At 48.0% G+C, this 23,311-nt stretch overlaps 1 protein-coding gene across 3 annotated transcripts in view; it reads left to right on the plus strand.

Annotated features, from left to right (window-relative positions):
- Window positions 1-743: 743 nt before the first annotated feature.
- FBXW11 (F-box and WD repeat domain containing 11) overlaps window positions 744-23,311 on the plus strand; it is a 455,869-nt gene continuing 433,301 nt past the window's right edge. Inside the window, exon 1 of one of the 3 annotated variants that reach the window (XM_063928243.1) lies at window positions 744-1,035. In XM_063928243.1, the coding sequence (XP_063784313.1) occupies window positions 991-1,035 (45 nt within the window). In that variant the 5' untranslated portion in view covers window positions 744-990. The remainder of the gene's footprint in view (window positions 1,036-23,311) is intronic. The other 2 variants (XM_063928244.1, XM_063928245.1) reach the window with 2 other exon arrangements.

Consider the following 23,311-nt stretch of genomic DNA (forward strand, 5'->3'; position numbering starts at 1 on the left):
CAATCACCTGCTATGTATAATTTTATGGAATGCACTTTATAAATGTTATCTCAACACTGATTGGTTGCCATGGGCAACCTCTCCACTGGCTCACTTCTCCACTCTTTTTACCTCTTCATGAATAGACCCCTAAGTCAATAACTGCCTCTCCCTGTAACTGTAACCCACTCTCCACCTCTTACTGTCATCCTCTCTCCAACGTCTGCCTCTCCCTGTCACCTTTGTTTATTACGTTCTCCTCGTGTCCTCCGGGTGGGGGGTCATTGGGGATACCGGTATACCGAGCCACAACATTTCTGTTGCCAAACCTGCAAATACTTGCCTTATGCGCTGGTGACGGTGACTGCTCCTTCTGGCTTTTTTACATTGATCGCTTCCCCTCCGAGTTCTCCTCAAGGTAGATGCTAGAATCAAGTGGGCTAAGGGACCTTTTCCGTAAGGGGGAGGAGTTACTACGCAAGGGGGAGGAGCTAGGCCAGCGGGATAGTTGCTCTACTATCCACGCCACCAACTATTACCTTTAGTAATTAGGTGGTGAGCGAAGCGAGCCACCGTGCCCGAAGCGTGGCGAGCGTACTTTTCGAGTACCCTGTTCGCCCGTAGCTCCTCCCCCTGGTGACGTAGCTCCTCCCCTCAATACGTCACAAGGTCCCTTCAGCCCCTCCGATATAGAACCAACCTTCTCCTCAAGCGCTGTACTACTGAGCATGCGTACACCGGGGTTATAGTTTGCCTGCATTGGCGCAGCGGCCATTTTCCCGTAGTCCAGAATATGGTCAGGCCAAAGAAATGGCTACCAGTAGCTGAGGCGTCCTACACTCATATATGAAAAGGCTACCAGTTGCGCTTTAGTGGTCATGTGATTTCACGTCATTACGTTCTTGTCGATCCTGTGCCGCCAGCGTCGTGCTTCCGCCTGCTACTGCTTTTGCTGCGTTACTCGGGGTGGGGGGAAGGGGAGAGACATCAGCAGTGTCGGTACTGGAGATCATGGAGCCGGACTCAGTAATAGAGGATAAAACCATTGAGCTCATGGTGAGTAAAAGGCGCCCGCACTGCCGGGAAGGAGCAAATTGATATGGTAATGATGGCGATATAAGCGCAGCCTGATGTGACGTGTAGCAGCGTCCTCTATCATTGTATTGTTGTGTTTTGTGTAAGTTGTGCGGCGTAATTACAAATGTGTCTCCCTGTATTCAGCCGGCGCAGCATCTCCCTCCCCGTGCCTGTGTGTGTGCGCCATTGTCACTACTATAGGCGGTTCATGTGAAGGTACAGATGCCCGGCCCTTGTGTAAGCCGTCTCATCCTCCTGCGCCTAGAGAGAGAGGAGGGGCCGGGCCCCAGCCTGTCTGCCGCAGAGCATCCACCGTACATTGTCTATGGTTAACGCCAGAGTAACTTCATTTGCCAACGTGTGTCCTCCGCTCAATACTGTATTATATTGGCCTGTCAGTGGCACTCCTTTCCATTCAGCAGGGAAGGCTGGTTGTCATCCAATACTAGAGACAGCGTGATGGTGACAGTGTCTCTGTTTTCTGACTTGGGCAGAGATTTCTATTTTGAAATGGTTAATTCTTTGCAAATACATTTTATGTTTCCATGGTTTCTTCTGTGTGTGTGTGTGTGTGTGTGTGTGTGTGTGTGTGTGTGTGTGTGTGTGTAAGCTTAAAATGGGTCATGCCAAAGGAGGTAATGGGCATTGTGTTTAAGGAAGTGCTCTAAAAGATATTGGGCATGTGTACCACATAAATAGACTCCATCCACTATCAGAAACTGTGAGATTATTTTGGAGCAGATTCAGGGCTTCATATAGCAAGGACACATATTACCAGTGGCATATATAATTTAGTATTTGCAATAATACTAATAATTCTGATACCAATTTTTCACATAACTTACCACCGACAAGGTACTGCTGTTAGCGACGGTCTGCTATGTAATGCCTATGCACGACAGCTGTCTGCAATGCAATTCTAAATGGTGGGGACTCTGCAACACCAACTGTAGATGTTTGTGGTACAGTGACAGCGTTAATTGAGTGCTAAAAGGATTATGCCTTGTTGTTAAATAGAGCTAACAGTGAAGTTTTTTTTTTTAATCTAGAAGTGATATGATATAATGGCACAGGAGACAGGCACCCTAATGGTATTTTTTTTCTTACTTCGGTTTGCCTAATTTATTATTAGCAGTTTCTTATATAGCACAGCAAAATCTGTTACGCTTTACAATTAGTACAACAGTTATAGAACAAAACTGGGCAAAAACAAACAGACATAGAGGGTAGGAAGGCCCTGCTCACAAGCTTACAAATCCTTAGAAAGGAAAGCATTTGCTATACATTGCTTAATGGGTATAGCCTGCTACAGCTTATCTTCTCCTCCTCCCCCCCCAATAAAATAAAAACATACACAGGTATTATTAGTAATTATTGCCATGATTACGGGCCTCTCGAAGAGCTTGATTCAAGTCAGTGTGATATGAATATCGCCGGGAAGGAAGTGTGCGCTGTTAAGCACAACTGGGGGATTCCTGCTCGTACCCCTCCGGAGGTGCAAGCAGAAATCCGACTGAACTAGTGCCCGAATCCTGTTTTTTGCCTTTAGTACGGCACAGACAGCATAGCAGCAGGCACTTAAGTCGGAGAATGCTGATTACTGGGACTAAACGTAGAGTTTAAGAAACAGTAACCGGCTTTTCCCGGTTAAATGCAGGCCACAGAGGGGACAATTGAATACCGTCGTGATCTCGTTCCTGGTACTATTCAGATCGCATTGAATCGAGCCCTGGCCTCTCCTTGGGATAAGTGTGGAGCATAACTAGTGATGCAACATGCAGCCCATACCAGTAACTTATATACTAAATTGAATTTGCCCACCCAGCATTGAGTCCGGTCCTTGATGGTTGGCAGACTCAAACACACATATATATCTACAGATATTTCACCCACTGGCTGTGCTGCACAATTGACGCAATATGTTTGTAAACAGCGTCCTTCACTGGCATACTGGGTGTATACAGCTGCCATCTTGTTTGTAATATATCGCTTGAACAGCCAATATTTTGCCCAGTGTCTACCCAGCTTAAGAATGCCAGCTTTACTGAAAGGTAAGTTCGACATAAACACTTAATGATGTTTAGTTTAATTAAACAGGCCAGATGGCAAACGTAAATATATCTGTGTGCAGAATTTTTAAGAACATTAAACTTAGCAATAAATGTTTCTCTTACGTCCTAGAGGATGCTGGGGACTCCTAAAGGAACATGGGGTATAGACTGGATCCACAGGAGACATGGGCACACTATAAGACTTTGAATGGGTGTGAACTGGCTCCTCCCTCTGACTGTACTGACACTGGAGGCATGAGCCGCTGATATATGCAGTACTGGCCCTACGCTGCACTATATTTCCTTGCGATGCTGATCCAGGGGGACTGCGCATCAGCATCGCTAGGTGCATACACATGGTGCGATATGCATTATATTTACTTTCAATATGGACTACACGGGTTGAGTATCCCATATCCAAATATTCCAAAATAGGGATTTTTTTTGAGTGAGAGTGAAACATTTGTTTTCTGATGGCCCAGTGTACACAAACTTTGTTCAATACACAAAGTTTTTAAAAATATTGGCTAAAATTACCTTCAGGCTGTGTGTATAAGGTGTATATAAAACGGTATCCGTTCAGATGGTCGACCATGTTATGGTCGACAGTCAGAAGGTCGACCACTATTAGTCGTCATTGACATGGACACATGGTTGACACATGAAAAGGACGACACATGAAAAGGTCGACATACGTTTTTTAACTTTTTTTTTTGGGCAACTTTTCCATACTTTACGATCCACGTGGACTACGATTGGAACGGTAATCTGTGCCGAGCGAAGCGGTAGCGGAGCGAAGGCACCATGCCCGAAGCATGGCGAGCGAAGCAGTGCACTAATTGGGGTTCCCAGTCACATTACGCAAAAAACGAACAAAAAAACCTGAAAAAACCCCATGTCGACCTTTCATGCGTCGACCATTTTAATGTGTCGACCATGTGTCCATGTCGACCAATAGTGGTCGACCTAATGACTGTCGACCATAACATGTTCGACCATTCATACCGGAACCATATAAAACATAAATGCATTCTGTGCTTAGACTTGGGTCCCATCGCCATGATATCTCATTATGGTATGTAATTATTCCAAAATACAGAAAAATCCGATATCCAAAATGCTTCTGGTCCCAAGCATTTTGGATAAGGGATACTCAACCTGTATATAGTCCATATCGGAGGTAAAATCTCACCATCTGTATGCACCTTTTCTATTTACTCGTATTTATTGTTTTTTCTTTTCAATAACAATCCTTTGGGATGCAAGCTTCCAGTTATATATATATATATATATATATATATATATATATGTATATATACACACACACGTGTGTGTGTGTGTGTGTTTGTGCTGATAAAGGTGTATCTTACAGGTCCCGGTTAGTGAGGATGATAATCGCAAACATATTGAGATGCAGGCTTAGGGTGGTATTCAATTAGGCACAACTTGCCCTATTTAATAGCAGGGACTTATTTTTCACCTAGTTGAAAAATTCAGCAGGAGCAAAGACATGTGGCTCGGCGAATTCACGTGTTTTTGCACCTGCAAAATATTACAGTGTGTGGTGTCCAAAAATGAACAAAGGGGGTAAATTGTTTTTGCGCGTGTGTAAGTAATGAGTGCCTGATGGGTAATATGCAATCATTCTCAGTGATCGCGGTCGGCAAAAAAAAAATGTATGTCCCAGGGACCCCTCACTTTAAAAATTGAGGTCCTGCTCCACTGTTTCTGGGTCCAATCGCATATTATTATGCTTTTGAGTTCCCTATTTAGCATCAGACCACCCTAAATGCCCTATTGGAAGTCACACTCATATTTTAAAGTACAAATAATGCTTAGAATTACGTTGCCTTTATCTCACATAGCCAACACGTACAGTGCTGCGGGCAGAGGCACCAGTTGGTGAAAGTGCTGGGTGCAGGTAACAGATGGTAGAAAGGGGGTAAAGGGCAGGCAGCATTTGGTGCCGAGATGGTATTTGAGGCAGGGAAGGGATGGAGGGGGTAAGGGCATGTGGCAGTGGGTGTAGGAAGGGGGATAAGTTTAGATATTAGCTGGGGCAGCACTGAGGCAAGGAAAGGGTTAGAGGCAAGCAGTGCTAGTGGTAGGGAGGAAGTAAGGATAGATAGCAGTTGCGAATACAATGAGAGCGGGACATTAAGAGGTTTGGGGGCAGGTAGTGCTGGTGGTAGGAGCCTATAGCAGTTGAGACATTACTAGGGCAAGGTGGGGGGATTAGGACAGGAGTAATAAGGGGCGTGGAGGGGGAGGGTAAGGGTAGATAGCAGTTGGAGCAAGGGGTGTGTTAGGGGTGAATAGCCGAAATCCAAACATCCAAAAGGCAGTGAGTTTGTGTGGAGGTATAGGATAGTGTTAAGCAAGGTTCAAGGGTACACAGTTAATATAGCCACTCTGTATGTGGTTGGGTGTTGTGTTCTGTGTTCCCTACTGAGGTGTACAGTCCCTACAGTGCCAAAGAAATAATGTACAATATAAAAGTACAGTGAACAAGAAGTTTTGCAGTCCATAAAGATGAATTTTCAATTGGAGAGGGCTGCATAGGCAGTTAGTGGTAGCTGAAGGTCCTGCTCCTCATATGTTAATGCAGAGTAGTGCTAGTATGGGCACTTATGTCTCCCCAGTAGGGGTTAGCAGCCAAAGTTCATAATGCAATAGTTCAGTTGAAAAAAAAAAAATAAAAAAAAAAAATATATATTTCTCTGACGTCCTAAGTGGATGCTGGGGACTCCGTCAGGACCATGGGGAATAGCGGCTCCGCAGGAGACAGGGCACAAAACTAAAGCTTTAGCATCAGGTGGTGTGTACTGGCTCCTCCCCCTATGACCCTCCTCCAAGCCTCAGTTAGGTTTTTGTGCCCGTCCGAGCAGGGTGCAATCTAGGTGGCTCTCTTAAGGAGCTGCTTAGAAAAAGTTTTTAGGTTTATTATTTTCAGTGAGTCCTGCTGGCAACAGGCTCACTGCATCGAGGGACTTAGGGGAGAGAAGTTCAACTCACCTGCGTGCAGGATGGATTGGCTTCTTAGGCTACTGGACACCATTAGCTCCAGAGGGAGTCGGAACACAGGTCTCACCCTGGGGTTCGTCCCGGAGCCGCGCCGCCGACCCCCCTTGCAGATGCTGAAGATTGAAGGTCCAGAAACCGGCGGCAGAAGGCTCTTCAGTCTTCTTGAAGGTAGCGCACAGCACTGCAGCTGTGCGCTATTGTTTGTCACACACTTCTCACCAACGGTCACGGAGGGTGCAGGGCGCTGCTGGGGGCGCCCTGGGCAGCAATGTAAATACCTTTTATGGCTAAAAAATACATCACATATAGCCCTTGAGGCTATATGGATGTATTTAACCCCTGCCAGATATTACAAACTACGGGAGAAAAGCCCGCCGGAATAGGGGGCGGGGCTTATTCTCCTCAGCACACAGCGCCATTTTCCTGCTCAGCTCCGCTGTGAGGAAGGCTCCCAGGACTCTCCCCTGCACTGCACTACAGAAACAGGGTAAAACAGAGAGGGGGGGCACTTTTTTTGGCGATATTTTATATATTTAAGCTGCTATAAGGATACAACACTTATATAAGGTTGTTCCCATATATATTATAGCGCTTGGGTGTGTGCTGGCAAACTCTCCCTCTGTCTCCCCAAAGGGCTAGTGGGGTCCTGTCTTCGATAAGAGCATTCCCTGTGTGTCTGCTGTGTGTCGGTACGTGTGTGTCGACATGTATGAGGACGATGTTGGTGTGGAGGCAGAGCAATTGCCGGTAATGGTGATGTCACCCCCCCAGGGAGTCGACACCGGAATGGATGGCTTTGTTTATGGAATTACGTGATAATGTCAGCACATTACAAAAATCAGTTGACGACATGAGACGGCCGGAAAACCAGTTGGTACCTGCCCAGGTGTCTCAGACACCGTCAGGGGCTGTAAAACGCCCTTTACCTCAGTCGGTCGACACAGACACGGACACTGAATCTAGTGTCGACGGTGAAGAAACAAACGTGTTTTCAAGTAGAGCCACACGTTATATGATCACGGCAATGAAGGAGGCTTTGCATATCTCTGATACTGCAAGTACCACAAAAAGGGGTATTATGTGGGGGGTGAAAAAACTACCTGTAGTTTTTCCTGAATCAGAGGAATTGAATGATGTATGTGATGAAGCGTGGGTTAACCCAGATAGAAAAGTGCTAATTTCAAAAAAGTTATTGGCATTATACCCTTTCCCGCCAGAGGTTAGGGCGCGCTGGGAAACACCCCCTAGGGTGGATAAGGCGCTCACACGCTTATCAAAACAAGTGGCGTTACCGTCTCCTGATACGGCCGCCCTCAAGGATCCAGCTGATAGGAGGCTGGAAACTACCCTAAAGAGTATATACACACATACTGGTGTTATACTGCGACCAGCCATCGCCTCAGCCTGGATGTGCAGTGCTGGGGTGGTCTGGTCGGATTCCCTGACTGAAAATATTGATACCCTGGATAGGGACCGTATTTTATTGACTATAGAGCAATTAAAGGATGCTTTTCTTTATATGCGAGATGCTCAGAGGGATATTTGCACTCTGGCATCGAGAGTAAGTGCGATGTCCATATCTGCCAGAAGAAGTTTATGGACGCGACAGTGGTCAGGTGATGCGGATTCCAAATATGGAAGTATTGCCGTATAAAGGGGTGGAATTATTTGGCGTAGGTCTATCGGATCTGGTGGCCACGGCAACTGCCGGAAAATCCACTTTTTTACCTCAGACCCCCTCCCAACAGAAAAAGACACCGTCTTTTCAGCCGCAGTCCTTTCGGTCCTATAAGAACAAGAGGGCAAAAGGACAGTCATATCTGCCCCGGGGCAGAGGAAGGGGTAAGAGAGGGCAGCAAGCAGCCCCTGCCCAGGAACAGAAGCCCTCCCAGGGTTCTGCAAAGCCCTCAGCATGACGCTGGGGCCTTACAAGCGGACTCAGGAACGGTGGGGGGTCGACTCAAGAATTTCAGCGCACAGTGGGCTTGCTCACAGGTGGACCCCTGGATTCTGCAGGTAGTATCTCAGGGTTACAGGTTGGAATTCGAGAAGTCTCCCCCTCGCCGGTTCCTAAAGTCTGCTTTGCCAACGTCTCCCTCAGACAGGGCGACGGTATTGGAAGCCATTCACAAGCTGTTTTCTCAGCAGGTGATAGTCAAGGTACCCCTCCTACAACAGGGAAAGGGGTATTACTCCACGCTATTTGTGGTACCGAAGCCGGACGGCTCGGTAAGACCTATTCTAAATCTGAAATCTTTGAACCTGTACATACAAAAATTCAAGTTCAAGATGGAATCACTCAGAGCAGTGATAGCGAATCTGGAAGAAGGGGACTTTATGGTGTCCCTGGACATAAAGGATGCTTACCTGCATGTCCCAATTTGCCCTTCACATCAAGGGTACCTCAGGTTCGTGGTGCAAAACTGTCATTATCAGTTTCAGACGCTGCCGTTTGGATTGTCCACGGCACCTCGGGTCTTTACCAAGGTAATGGCCGAAATGATGATTCTTCTGCGAAGAAGAGGCGTATTAATTATCCCTTACTTGGACGATCTCCTGATAAGGGCAAGGTCCAGAGAACAGCTGGAGGACGGAGTAGCACTAACCCAAGTAGTGCTGCAACAACACGGGTGGATTCTGAATTTTACAAAATCTCAGTTGACCCCGACAACACGTCTGCTGTTCCTGGGAATGATTCTGGACACGGTTCAGAAAAAGGTGTTTCTTCCGGAGGAGAAAGCCAAGGAGTTATCCGAACTTGTCAGGAACCTCCTAAAACCAGGAAAAGTGTCTGTGCATCAATGCACAAGAGTCCTGGGAAAGATGGTGGCTTCTTACGAAGCAATTCCGTTCGGCAGATTCCACGCACAAACTTTTCAGTGGGATCTGCTGGACAAATGGTCCGGATCGCATCTGCAGATGCATCAGCGGATAACCTTATCGCCACGGACAAGGGTGTCTCTTCTGTGGTGGTTGCAGAGTGCTCATCTGTTAGAGGGCCGCAGATTCGGCATACAGGACTGGGTCCTGGTGACCACGGATGCCAGTCTGAGAGGCTGGGGAGCGGTCACACAGGGAAGAAACTTCCAGGGAGTATGGTCAAGCCTGGAGATGTCTCTTCATATAAAATATACTGGAGCTAAGAGAAATTTACAATGCTCTAAGCCTGGCAAAACCCCTGCTTCAGGGTCAGCCGGTGTTGATCCAGTCGGACAACATCACGGCTGTCGCCCACGTAAACAGACAGGGCGGCACAAGAAGCAGGAGAGCAATGGCAGAAGCTGCAAGGATTCTTCGCTGGGCGGAAGATCATGTGATAGCACTGTCAGCAGTGTTCATTCCGGGAGTGGACAACTGGGAAGCAGACTTCCTCAGCAGACACGATCTACACCCGGGAGAGTGGGGACTTCATCCAGAAGTCTTCCACATGATTGTGAACCGTTGGGAAAAACCAAAGGTGGATATGATGGCGTCTCGCCTCAACAAAAAACTGGACAGGTATTGCGCCAGGTCAAGAGACCCTCAGGCAATAGCTGTGGACGCTCTGGTAACACCGTGGGTGTACCAGTCAGTGTATGTATTTCCTCCTCTGCCTCTCATACCCAAAGTACTGAGAATTATACGGCAAAGGGGAGTAAGAACGATACTCGTGGCTCCGGATTGGCCAAGAAGAACTTGGTACCCGGAACTTCAGGAGATGCTCACGGAAAATCCGTGGCCTCTACCTCTAAGACGGGACCTGATTCAGCAGGGACCGTGTCTATTCCAAGACTTACCGCGGCTGCGTTTGACGGCATGGCGGTTGAACGCCGAATTCTGAAGGAAAAAGGCATTCCAGAAGAGGTCATTCCTACACTGGTTAAAGCCAGGAAGGAGGTGACTGCACAACATTATCACCGCATTTGGAGAAAATATGTTGCGTGGTGTGAGGCCAGGAAGGCCCCCACGGAGGAATTTCAACTGGGTCGATTCCTACATTTCCTGCAAACAGGATTGTCTATGGGCCTCAAATTGGGGTCCATTAAGGTTCAAATTTCGGCCCTGTCGATTTTCTTCCAGAAAGAATTGGCTTCAGTTCCTGAAGTCCAGACTTTTGTAAAAGGAGTACTACATATACAGCCCCCGGTTGTGCCCCCAGTGGCTCCGTGGGACCTGAATGTAGTTTTGGATTTTCTCAAATTCCATTGGTTTGAGCCACTCAAATCGGTGGATTTGAAATATCTTACATGGAAAGTAACCATGCTACTGGCCCTGGCTTCAGCCAGGAGAGTATCAGAATTGGCGGCTTTATCGTATAAGAGCCCATATCTGATTTTCCATTCGGACAGGGCAGAACTGCGGACGCGTCCTCATTTTCTGCCTAAGGTGGTGTCAGCGTTTCACCTGAACCAGCCTATTGTGGTGCCTGCGGCTACTAGCGATTTGGAAGATTCCAAGTTGCTGGACGTTGTCAGGGCATTGAAAATATACATTTCAAGGACGGCTGGAGTCGGAAAATCTGACTCGCTGTTTATACTGTATGCACCCAACAAGCTGGGTGCTCCTGCTTCTAAGCAGACGATTGCTCGTTGGATTTGTAGCACAATTCAACTTGCACATTCTGTGGCAGGCCTGCCACAGCCTAAATCTGTCAAGGCCCATTCCACAAGGAAGGTGGGCTCATCCTGGGCGGCTGCCCGAGGGGTCTCGGCATTACAACTCTGCCGAGCAGCTACGTGGTCGGGGGAGAACACGTTTGTAAAATTCTACAAATTTGATACCCTGGCTAAAGAGGACCTGGAGTTCTCTCATTCGGTGCTGCAGAGTCATCCGCACTCTCCCGCCCGTTTGGGAGCTTTGGTATAATCCCCATGGTCCTGACGGAGTCCCCAGCATCCACTTAGGACGTCAGAGAAAATAAGATTTTACTTACCGATAAATCTATTTCTCGTAGTCCGTAGTGGATGCTGGGCGCCCATCCCAAGTGCGGATTGTCTGCAATACTTGTACATAGTTATTGTTAAAAAAAATCGGGTTGTTATTTGTTGTGAGCCGTCTGTTCAGAGGCTCCTACGTTTGTCATACTGTTAACTGGGTTTAGATCACAAGTTATACGGTGTGATTGGTGTGGCTGGTATGAGTCTTACCCGGGATTCAATATCCTTCCTTATTGTGTACGCTCGTCCGGGCACAGTATCCTAACTGAGGCTTGGAGGAGGGTCATAGGGGGAGGAGCCAGTACACACCACCTGATGCTAAAGCTTTAGTTTTGTGCCCTGTCTCCTGCGGAGCCGCTTTTCCCCATGGTCCTGACGGAGTCCCCAGCATCCACTACGGACTACGAGAAATAGATTTATCGGTAAGTAAAATCTTATTGTGTATGTATATATATATATATATATATATATATATATATATATATATATATATATATATATATATATATATATATTTATTATTTTATTTTTCTTGTGTGGATTTGGTTTGGTTGGCGTATTTTCCCAGAGGGAATCCTATTGTTACACAGGCGCCTGTGTGCTGGGACTCCTGTAGTGTAGCGCTAGCGTCTTGCAGGGATCGGAGCTTCCGGTTTTGAAACACGCCGCTCAAACCATTCCACGGGTGGTGACAAAAGGGTCCACTGAACTATTGCATTATGGACTTTGGCTGCTAACCCCCGCCGTGGAGATGTAAGTGCCCATAGGGGTCATTCCAAGTTGATCGCTAGCTGCCGATGTTCGCTGTGTAGCGTTCATTTAAAAAAACAAAACTACGCATGCGTTTGGGGCGCAATGCGCACACGCGGTGTACGGGTACAAAGAGCATCGTTGTTTTGCACTGCTTCTAGTGACAATTCCATTCACACAGCCGATCGCAAGGAGATTGACAGGAAGTGAGATTTCATGGGTGTCAACTGACCGTTTTCTGGGAGTGTTTGGAAAAACGCAGGCGTATCCAGGTGTTTGCAGGGTGGGTATCTGACGTCAATTCTGGGACCTTCGTTTCAGCAATCATCGCACAGAATAAGTAACTACAGGGCTGGTCTTGTTTTGCACAAAATGTTTGTGCTGCTCTGCTGCACAGGCATTCGCACTCCTGCAAAGCGAAAATACACTCCCCATGGGTGGCGACTATGCGTTTGCACGGCTGCTAAAAGTAGCTAGCGAGCGATCAACTCGGAATGAGGGCCCATATTAGCACTACTCTGTAGTAACCTATTATGAGCAGCAAGCAGAGAAGTAGTGGAGGTTAAGGCGCTGTGGAGGAGTCACAGCAGGGACAGCCACCGGCGCATCAGCGATCCCAGCAGATCCTGAGTGGGCAGCAACAGGGAGCCGGTATTGAGCAGGGGTCGTTCGCTTATCAGGACTTACCGTGGCTACGTTTGACGGCATGGCAGTTGAACGCCAGATCTTAGCCCGTAAGGGTATTCCGAGCAAGGTTATTCCTACCCTAATACAGGCTTGGAAAGGAGTAACCTCTAAACATTACTATCGCATTTGGAAAAAATGTGTTTTTGTGTGAATCCAAGAAATTTCCTACGGTGGAGTTTAAACTTGGACTGTTTCTCCTCTTCCTGCAAGCAGGTGTGGATATGGGTCTGCGTTTTGGATCCATAAAGGTCCAGATTTCGGCCTTATCTATTTTTCTCTTCCGTCCTAGGGGATGATGGGGACTCCGAAAGGACCATGGGGTATAGACGGATCCGCAGAAGCTTGGGCACACTAATGACTTAAACTGGGTGTGAACTGGCTCCTCACTCTATGCCCCTCCTCCAGACCTCAGTTAGACTTTGTGCCCAGGAGTGATGGCTCACAAACTAGGGGAGCTCTCCTGAGTTTCTCTAGAAAGACTTTGTTAGGTTTTTTATTTTCAGGTAGACCTGCTGGCTACAGGCTCCCTGCAGCGTGGGAGTGAGGGGGGAGAAGCAGGACCTACTTCTTTTTAGTTCAAGGGCTCTGCTTCTCGGCTACTGGACACAATTCGCTCCAGAGGGTTCGATCACTTGGTGCGCCTAGCTGCTTGTTCCCGGAGCCACGCCGTCAACCCCCTCACAGAGGCCAGAAGACAGAAGCTGGGTGAGTATTAGAAGAACAGAAGACTTCAGTGACGGAGGTAACATGCGGCGGTCATGCTGCGCTCCATGCTCCCACACACCAACGGCACTCACAGGGTGCAGGGCGCTGGGGGGGGGGGGGGGAGCGCCCTGGGCAGCAAGTTACTGAGGATCTTTAAGCAAGAAAAGGCTGGCTTGAGTTTGTTCCGGTGTGTCCGCTACCCCCGCCAGCATATCGCAGCGGTCCCGCTGCGCGCCATTTGCTCCCACACACCAAGGGCTGGTATCGGGCGCAGGGGGGGGGGGGGGGGCGCCCTGGGCAGTATGTTTACCTTGTTTTTACACTCCCAGTATACATATACAGTGGGTAGCCACTGTATATGCTCCCCTGCCTGCATATAAAGGGTTAAATATAGTGGGCTACTGCGTGCCGATAAGGGGGGGGGGGGGGGCTTAGCCCTCACAGAAAGAGACAGCGCCATTTTAAGCAATGTCCCCGCCAAAACGTGTGTACAGCACACACAGGGGTGGGGGGGGGGGGGGCACATATACGTTGGTGTTATATACGAATGTATTGCACTATTTAAGTTAAAAATAGGCATGTACTCTTAGTTGTGTATACTCTGTGTGCTCCCTGTCAGAAATACACTTGTGTCGACATGTGTGAATGTTCTGTTAATGAATCCTCTGGGGTTCATTGTCGGCTTCACCGACACATGCTTGGTACTTGATAACTACGTCAGCAGATCGTTTGTGTTATACTTGTTCATAGTAAACACGGTATGGGAGACACAGTAGAATGTGGGTGGCCCTGTCTGCACCAACTGTTATTACCAGATGGACATTGACATGCTGTAACTACCTTATACCTGTGTGTATGTGTGTATGTATGTATGTATGTATGTATATATATGTTTGTGTATATATATGTATAGATATAGAGAGAGTTCGGTTCCGTGACTCTGTACCTCGTGCACAGACATGGTTATTAAAATTATTTCTCTGACGTCCTAGTGGATGCTGGGAACTCCGTAAGGACCATGGGGAATAGACGGGCTCCGCAGGAGACTGGGCACTCTAAAAGAAAGATTAGGTACTATCTGGTGTGCACTGGCTCCTCCCTCTATGCCCCTCCTCCAGACCTCAGTTAGATTTCTGTGCCCGGCCCGAGCTGGTTGCACACTAGGGGCTCTCCTGAGCTCCTAGAAAGAAAGTATATGTTAGGTTTTTTATTTTACAGTGAGACCTGCTGGCAACAGGCTCACTGCAACGAGGGACTAAGGGGAGAAGAAGCGAACCTACCTGCTTGCAGCTAGCTTGGGCTTCTTAGGCTACTGGACACCATTAGCTCCAGAGGGATCGACCGCAGGACCCGTCCTTGGTGTTCGTTCCCGGAGCCGCGCCGCCGTCCCCCTTACAGAGCCAGAAGCATGAAGATGGTCCGAAAAATCGGCGGCAGAAGACTTCAGTCTTCACCAAGGTAGCGCACAGCACTGCAGCTGTGCGCCATTGCTCCTCATACACACTTCACACTCTGGTCACTGAGGGTGCAGGGCGCTGGGGGGGGGGGCGCCTTGAGCAGCAATAAAAACACCTTGGCTGGCAAAATAATCACAATATATAGCCCCAGAGGCTATATATGTGATAATTACCCCTGCCAGAATCCATAAAAAAGCGGGAGAAAAGTCAGCGAAAAAGGGGCGGAGCTATCTCCCTTGGCACACTGGCGCCATTTTCTCTTCACAGTGTAGCTGGAAGACAGCTCCCCAGGCTCTCCCCTGTAGTTTTCAGGCTCAAAGGGTTAAAAAGAGAGGGGAGGCACTAAATTTAGGCGCAATATTGTTTATACAAGTAGCTATTGGGGAAAATTCACTCAGTGATAGTGTTTATCCCTACATTATATAGCGCTCTGGTGTGTGCTGGCATACTCTCTCTCTGTCTCCCCAAAGGGCTGTGTGGGGTCCTGTCCTCGGTCAGAGCATTCCCTGTGTGTGTGCGGTGTGTCGGTACGGCTGTGTCGACATGTTTGATGAGGAGGCTTATGTGGAGGCGGAGCAGATGCCGATAAATGGGATGTCGCCCCCTGTGGGCCGACACCAGAGTGGATGGATAGGTGGAAGGTATTAACCGACAGTGTCAACTCCTTACATAAAAGGCTGGATGACGTAACAGCTATGGGACAGCCGGCTTCTCAGCCCGCGCCTGCCCAGGCGTCTCAAAGGCCATCAGGGGCTCAAAAACGCCCGCTCCCTCAGATGGCAGACACAGATGTCGACACGGAGTCTGACTCCAGTGTCGACGAGGTTGAGACATATACACAATCCACTAGGAACTTCCGTTACATGATCCCGGCAATAAAAAATGTGTTACACATTTCTGACATTAACCCAAGTACCACTAAAAAAGGGTTTTATGTGTGGGGAGAAAAAGCAGGCAGTGTTTTGTTCTCCCATCAAATGAGTGAATGAAGTGTGAAAAAGCGTGGGTTCCCTCGATAAGAAACTGGTAATTTCTAAAAAGTTACTGATGGCGTACCTAGTGTTCACTCTAGGTGTCTTTCACAGGGCGCTGCGCCCTGCCCCTTTTTTAGACACCTGAATGCCGCCCTGCCCATTTGTGTGCGCCCTCCCGCCCCGCACTTTGCTGCCCGCCGGACCCCGCCAAGCCACCGGACACATTACTGCAGTAATCCAGTGTGCTTAATCACAGTCACACTGTCTCCCTGCATGAGAGACAGAGACCTCCGCGGCCCGCCCCGTCTGTACCGCCCCATCTGTCCCGCCCACCTCGTCCGTCCCGCCCGCCCACCTCGTCCGTCCTTAGTTGTCAGCCGCCGCATCTCCCCTCCTCTGCGAGAGACAGGAGGGCTGGGTTTGCCTCTCCCGCCGAGGCAAACCCAGCCCTCCCTCCTCTCTGTGTGCATGGCCAGACACCCGCGGGCAGCCCCCATCTCCCACCAGCCAGTGCCACTGGCCAGCGTACCCATCTACCGGAGTGTGACCCTCAGCTGCCAGAGTGTGAGTAAGTAGATACACACAAAGTAATGAACATGTATTTTAATGCATTGCCATATCCTGCCCCCACCCCCTGCATGTGACCCCATTTACCCCCAGCCTTTGTGTGTGGCACACTTTACCCCCCTCACCCTGGTTTGTGCGCCCCCCCCCCCCCCCCCGTGTGTGTGACACCTTGTGCCCTCCTGCCCCCCCCAACCCCCTGTGTGTGGCCCCACTACCCCTTGTCTTATGTGTGTGCGGAACCATCTACCCCCCCCCCCCCCTCCTCCTCCAATGTGTCTCAGTGCTTTCTACCTGGTGCAATGTTTCTCGGTGCTCTCTACCTGGTGCAATGTTTCTCGGTGCTCTCTACCTGGTGCAATGTTTCTCGGTGCTCTCTACCTGGTGCAATGTTTCTCAGTGCTCTCTACCTGGTGCAATGTTTCTCAGTGCTCTCTACCTGGTGCAATGTTTCTCGGTGCTCTCTACCTGGTGCAATGTTTCTCGGTGCTCTCTACCTGGTGCAATGTTTCTCAGTGCTCTCTACCTGGTGCAATGTTTCTCGGTGCTCTCTACCTGGTGCAATGTTTCTCGGTGCTCTCTACCTGGTGCAATGTTTCTCAGTGCTCTCTACCTGGTGCAATGTTTCTCGGTGCTCTCTACCTGGTGCAGTGTGTCTCGGTGCTCTCTACCTGGTGCAGTGTGTCTCAGTGCTCTCTACCTGGTGCAGTGTGTCTCAGTGCTCTCTACCTGGTGCAGTGTGTCTCAGTGCTCTCTACCTGGCGCAATGTGTATAACGTGCTCTGCCTGGCGCAAAGTGTAGAATGTGCTCTGCCTGGCGCAATATGTATAACGTGCTCTACCTGTCGCAGTGTGTATAGGAGGTTCTACCTGGTGCAGTGTGTATTAGCTGCACTATTGTGTGGTGTAATGTGAATTGCCACTATTATGTGGCCATGCCCCTAACCCCACGAAAAACAACGCCCCTAAATTTTCGCCTTTGGCGCGCACTGCCCATTCTTTATCATGTGGGAATGGGAGGACCAAGCATTATAGTATGTACCTAATTTTGCCCTTCTAATTGAAAAATGTGCCCTCCCGAATGAAAAATGTGCCCTACCCGTGATCAGCACCCTGCCCTAAAAAATTCCTAGAGTGAACACTAGTACCCTTTCCCGCCAGAGGATAAGTTACGCTGGGAGATATCCCCTAGGGTGGATAAGGCGCTCACACGTTTGTCAAAAAGGTGGCACTGCCGTCTTAGGATACGGCCACTTTGAAGGTACCTGCTGATAAATAGCAGGAGGCTATCCTGAAGTCTGTATTTACACACTCAGGTACTAGACTGAGACCTGCAGATAGTGCTGCTGCAGCGTGGTCTGTAACCCTGTCAAACAGGGATACTATTTTGCGAACATAAGACGTCGTCTTATATATGAGGGATGCACAGAGGGATATTTTGCCGGCTGGCATCCAGAATTAATGCAATGTCCATTCTGTCAGGAGGGTATGAGAGACCCGACACTGGACAGGTGATGCTGACTTTAAAAGGCACATAGAGCCTTATAAGGGTGAGGAATTGTTTGAGGATGGTCTCTGGGACCGCGTATCCACAGCAACAGCTGGGAAGAAATTTTTTTACCTCAGGTTTCCTCACAGCCTAAGAAAAGCACTGTATTATCAGGTACAGTCCTTTTGGCTTCAGAAAAGCAAGCGGGTCAAAGGCGCTTCCTTTCTACACAGAGACGAGGGAAGAGGGAAAAAGCTGCACCAGTCAGCCAGTTCCCAGAATCAAAATTCTTCCCCCGCTTCCTCTGAGTCCACCGCATGACGCGGGGGCTCCACAGGCGTGGCCAGGTACGGTGGGGGGCCGCCTCAAAAATTTCAGCGATCAGTGGGCTCGCTCACAGGTGGATCCCTGGATCCTTCAAGTAGTATCTCAGGGGTACAAGTTGGAATTCGAGGCGTCTCCCCCCCGCCGTTTCCTCAAATCTGCCTTGCCGACAACTCCCTCAGGCAGGGAGGCTGTGCTAGAGGCAATTCACAAGCTGTAGTCCCAGCAGGTGATAGTCAAGGTACCCCTACTTCAACAAGGACGGGGTTACTATTCCACACTGTTTGTGGTACCGAAACCGGACGGTTCGGTGAGACCTATTTTAAATTTGAAATCCTTGAACACATACATAAAAAAATTCAAGTTCAAGATGGAATCGCTCAGGGCGGTTATTGCAATCCTGGAGGAGGGGGATTACATGGTATCCCTGGACATCAAGGATGCTTACCTACATGTCCCTATTTACCATCCTCACCAGGAGTACCTCAGATTTGTGGTACAGGATTGCCATTACCAATTCCAAACACTGCCGTTTGGACTGTCCACGGCACCGAGGGTCTTTACCAAGGTAATGGCAGAAATGATGATACTCCTTCAAAAAAAGGGAGTTTTAATTATCCCGTACTTGAACGATCTCCTTATAAAGGCGAGGTCCAAGGAGCAGTTGTTGGTCGGAGTAGCACTATCTCGGGAAGTGCTACAACAGCACGGATGGATTCTATACATTCCAAAGTCACAGCTGGTTCCTACCACACGCCTACTGTTCCTGGGGATGGTTCTGGACACAGAACAGAAAAAAGTGTTTCTCCTGCAGGAGAAAGCCAAGGAGCTGTCATCTCTAGTCAGAGACCTCCTGAAAACAAAAACAGGTATCGGTGCATCACTGCACACGAGTCCTGGGAAAAATGGTAGCTTCTTACGAAGCAAAATTCCATTCGGCAGGTTCCATACAAGAACTTTTTAGTGGGACCTCTTGGACAAGTGGTCGGGATCGCATCTTCAGATGCATCGGCTGATAACCCTGTCTCCAAGGACCAGGGTATCTCTACTGTGGTGGCTGCAGAGTGCTCATCTTCAAGAGGGCCGCAGATTCGGCATACAGGACTGGGTCCTGGTAACCACGGATGCCAGCCTTCGAGGCTGGGGGGCAGTCACACAGGGAAGAAATTTCCATGGACTTTGGTCAAGTCAGGAGTCGTCCCAACACATAAATATTCTGGAACTGAGGGCCATTTACAATGCCCTAAGTCCGGCAAGGCCTCTGCTTCAAAACCAGCCAGTACTGATCCAATCAGACAACATCACGGCAGTCGCCCATGTAAACCGACAGGGCGGCACAAGAAGCAGGATGGCGATGGCAGAAGCCACAAGGATTCTCCGATGGGCGGAAAATCACGTCTTAGCACTGTCAGCAGTGTTCATTCCGGGAGTGGACAACTGGGAAGCAGACTTCCTCAGCAGACACGACCGACACCCGGGAGAGTGGGGACTTCATCCAGAAGTCTTCCAACTGTTGGTAAACCGTTGGGAAAGGCCACAGGTGGACATGATGGTGTCCCGCCTAAACAAAAAACTAGATATTGCGCTAGGTCAAGGGACCCTCAGGCAATAGCTGTGGACGATCTAGTGACACCGTGGGTGTACCAGTCGGTTTATGTATTCCCTCCTCTGCCTCTCATACCAAATGTACTGAGAATAATAAGAAGGCGAGGAGGAAGAACGATACTCGTGGTTCCGGATGGGCCAAGAAGAGCTTGGTACCCAGAACTTACAGAAATAATATCAGAGGACCCATGGCCTCTACCGCTCAGACAGGAGGGGCCCTGTCTGTTCCAAGACTTACCGCGGCTGCGTTGGACGGCATGGCGGTTGAATTCCGGATCCTAAAGCAAAAGGGCATTCCGGAGGAAGTCATTCCTACGCTGATAAAAGCCAGGAAAGAAGTAACCGCAAACCATTATCACCGTATTTGGCGAAAATATGTTGCGTGGTGTGAGGCCAGGAAGGCCCCAACAGAGGAATTTCAGCTGGGTCGTTTTCTGCACTTCCTACAGTCGGGAGTGACTATGGGCCTAAAATTGGGTTCCATTAGGGTCCAGATTTCGGCTCTGTCGATTTTCTTCCAGAAAGAACTGGCTTCACTGCCTGAAGTTCAGACTTTTGTAAAGGGAGTGCTACATATTCAGCCCCCCTTTTGTGCCTCCTGTGGCACCGTGGGATCTCAACGTGGTGTTGAGTTTCCTGAAATCACATTGGTTTGAGCCACTTAAAACTGTGGATCTGAAATATCTCACGTGGAAAGTGGTCATGTTATTGGCCTTGGCTTCGGCCAGCGTGTGTCAGAATTGGCGGCTTTGTCATGTAAAAGCCCTTATCTGATTTTCCATATGGATAGGGCAGAATTGAGGACTCGTCCCCAGTTTCTCCCTAAGGTGGTATCAGCTTTTTACTTGAACCAACCTATTGTAGTGCCTGCGGCTACTAGGGACTTGGAAGATTCCAAGTTACTGGACGTAGTCAGGGCCTTAAAAATTTATATTTCCAGGACGGCTGGAGTCAGGAAAACAGACTCGCTTTTTATCCTGTATGCACCCAACAAAATAGGTGCTCCTGCTTCTAAGCAGACTATTGCTCGCTGGATTTGTAGCACAATTCAGCTGGCGCATTCTGCGGCTGGATTGCCGCATCCTAAATCAGTAAAAGCCCATTCCACAAGGAAGGTGGGCTCATCTTGGGCGGCTGCCCGAGGGGTCTCTGCTTTACAACTTTGCCGAGCTGCAACTTGGTCAGGGGCAAACACGTTTGCAAAATTCTACAAATTTGATACCCTGGCTGAGGAGGACCTTGAGTTCTCTCATTCGGTGCTGCAGAGTCATCCGCACTCTCCCGCCCGTTTGGGAGCTTTGGTATAATCCCCATGGTCCTTACGGAGTTCCCAGCATCCACTAGGACGTCAGAGAAAATAAGATTTTACTCACCGGTAAATCTATTTCTCGTAGTCCGTAGTGGATGCTGGGCGCCCATCCCAAGTGCGGATTGTCTGCAATACTTGTTTATAGTTATTGCCTAACTAAAGGGTTATTGTTGAGCCATCTGTTGAGAGGCTCAGTTATATTTCATACTGTTAACTGGGTATAGTATCACGAGTTATACGGTGTGATTGGTGTGGCTGGTATGAGTCTTACCCGGGATTTAAAATCCTTCCTTATTGTGTCAGCTCTTCCGGGCACAGTATCCTAACTGAGGTCTGGAGGAGGGGCATAGAGGGAGGAGCCAGTGCACACCAGATAGTACCTAATCTTTCTTTTAGAGTGCCCAGTCTCCTGCGGAGCCCGTCTATTCCCCATGGTCCTTACGGAGTTCCCAGCATCCACTACAGACTACGAGAAATAGATTTACCGGTGAGTAAAATCTTATTATATGTATAATTCCCTTGGATCCCCCGGGGTCACAAGTATGTTATTTTGCCTGGTTGCTACTCCTTGCTGTCGACGATTACTAGGTTTTCTGTTGACTATAATGTTTCCTGGCAGAGCCACAACTGCGGACTCAGTACATGGTCATACACATTCAGAACACGTTAATGTCACTTGGGTCCCGAAGGTTCCGGACAATCCACGTATGTATGTATGTATGTATGTATGTATGTATGTATGTATGTATGTATGTATGTATGTATGTATGTATGTATGTATGTATGTATGTATGTATGTATGTATGTATGTATGTATGTATGTATGTATGTATGTATGTATGTATGTATGTATGTATGTATGTATGTATGTATGTATGTATGTATGTATGTATGTATGTATGTATGTATGTATGTATGTATGTATGTATGTATGTATGTATGTATGTATGTATGTATGTATGTATGTATGTATGTATGTATTAAACCCAGAGAAACCAGCACACTACTTGAATGCAAAAAATGTTTACTGTTCACGAAAGGAACACAAAGTTTTTTTAAAAAAAGCAGCAGCAAGCATATGGCACACATGATGATAGCAGCATATAAAGTGAATCAATGAATACTCAACATTCCGACAGCTGTTTCGACTATCTTCTTCATGGGAATGAGTAAAGTGTCATAGTGCTAAACACTGCCCACCGCAGTGTCAATTTCCAAAGTTACATGTGCCTGATGTGCTTGGCTACCAAATGCATTTTATAGTGTGTAGTGTACTTACCTGTGAGCCATCACACCTGCACCCGGTCACACGTGGACGCAAGCAACGTCACACCCACGCGCCACGGCCGTGACGCTGACCGGATGTGACGTCCGGGGAAGGGTTAGTCCGCTAGAGCCGGACACTGACCTCCCCGAACGGAGAAGAACATCTCCGATGCCGCGTCCATGTGTTTCAGGAGAGTAAGTTACAACAATTTATTGCTAGGTTGAATCAAATACCAGGATCTATTAGGCTCACATGTGTTCATGATTTTGTTTCTATTACTTTTTTGGACGTTACTATCAAGTTGATTAATGGATCTATCACCACTGAGGTGTTTAGAAAACCGACGTATAAAAATTCTGTTTTGTTGGCAACAAGTTTTCATCCGCAACCATTAAAAAAGGGTTTACCCTTTTCACAACTCTTACATGTGATGCGAATAACTTCAGAGGCCACACTAATACCAGGTGCTCTGGCAGAGATGGGCAAGAAATTTATTGAGAGAGGTTATGACCCGACAGAGATACAAGGAGCGAGCTCAACTCCGCCAGTCGCAAAACACTTTGTTCACCATGGACATCACATTAAAGATTTATCATTCATGCCCATCGACCACATACCTCCATTAAAGAGGGGTGGCGACCGTCACAAGTTGCTATTACAGCAAGAATGTCGATGGATTCGACGCTTGGATTCCCTTTTGCCTGCGGGGCTTAATGAAGAATTTTCTTTTGTATCTGTTTTTGTAACTTTTTCATTTTTCATTTTTTATACATGGACACGTGTGGGCCTAATATTTGTGCATCTGGATCCATTGTCCTGTTTTGATATATTCTTTTTTCATTTGTTTTATTATATATTTACTTGTATATGTGTGGTAGATCATTGTTTACATATAGATACTGGCTATCAGGCTTTTTTTGGCCTTTCTTTTGGAGCATTGTATTTATTACATTATGAAAGCTTAGTGGTTACATTCATGGCCAACAAGAAGTCTAAAAATATAAATCAATATTAGTTCATTAATCGACAGAAGTGTCTATGACTGGCCATTTATATGCTTCACTTGTCCAGTATGTATCATGTGATTTACTGTTTATTGTTTGTATTATCTCTATATTTATTTTTATTTACAC

Source organism: Pseudophryne corroboree, chromosome 6 (assembly GCF_028390025.1).
Source record: "Pseudophryne corroboree isolate aPseCor3 chromosome 6, aPseCor3.hap2, whole genome shotgun sequence".
NCBI classification, from domain to species: domain Eukaryota; kingdom Metazoa; phylum Chordata; class Amphibia; order Anura; family Myobatrachidae; genus Pseudophryne; species Pseudophryne corroboree.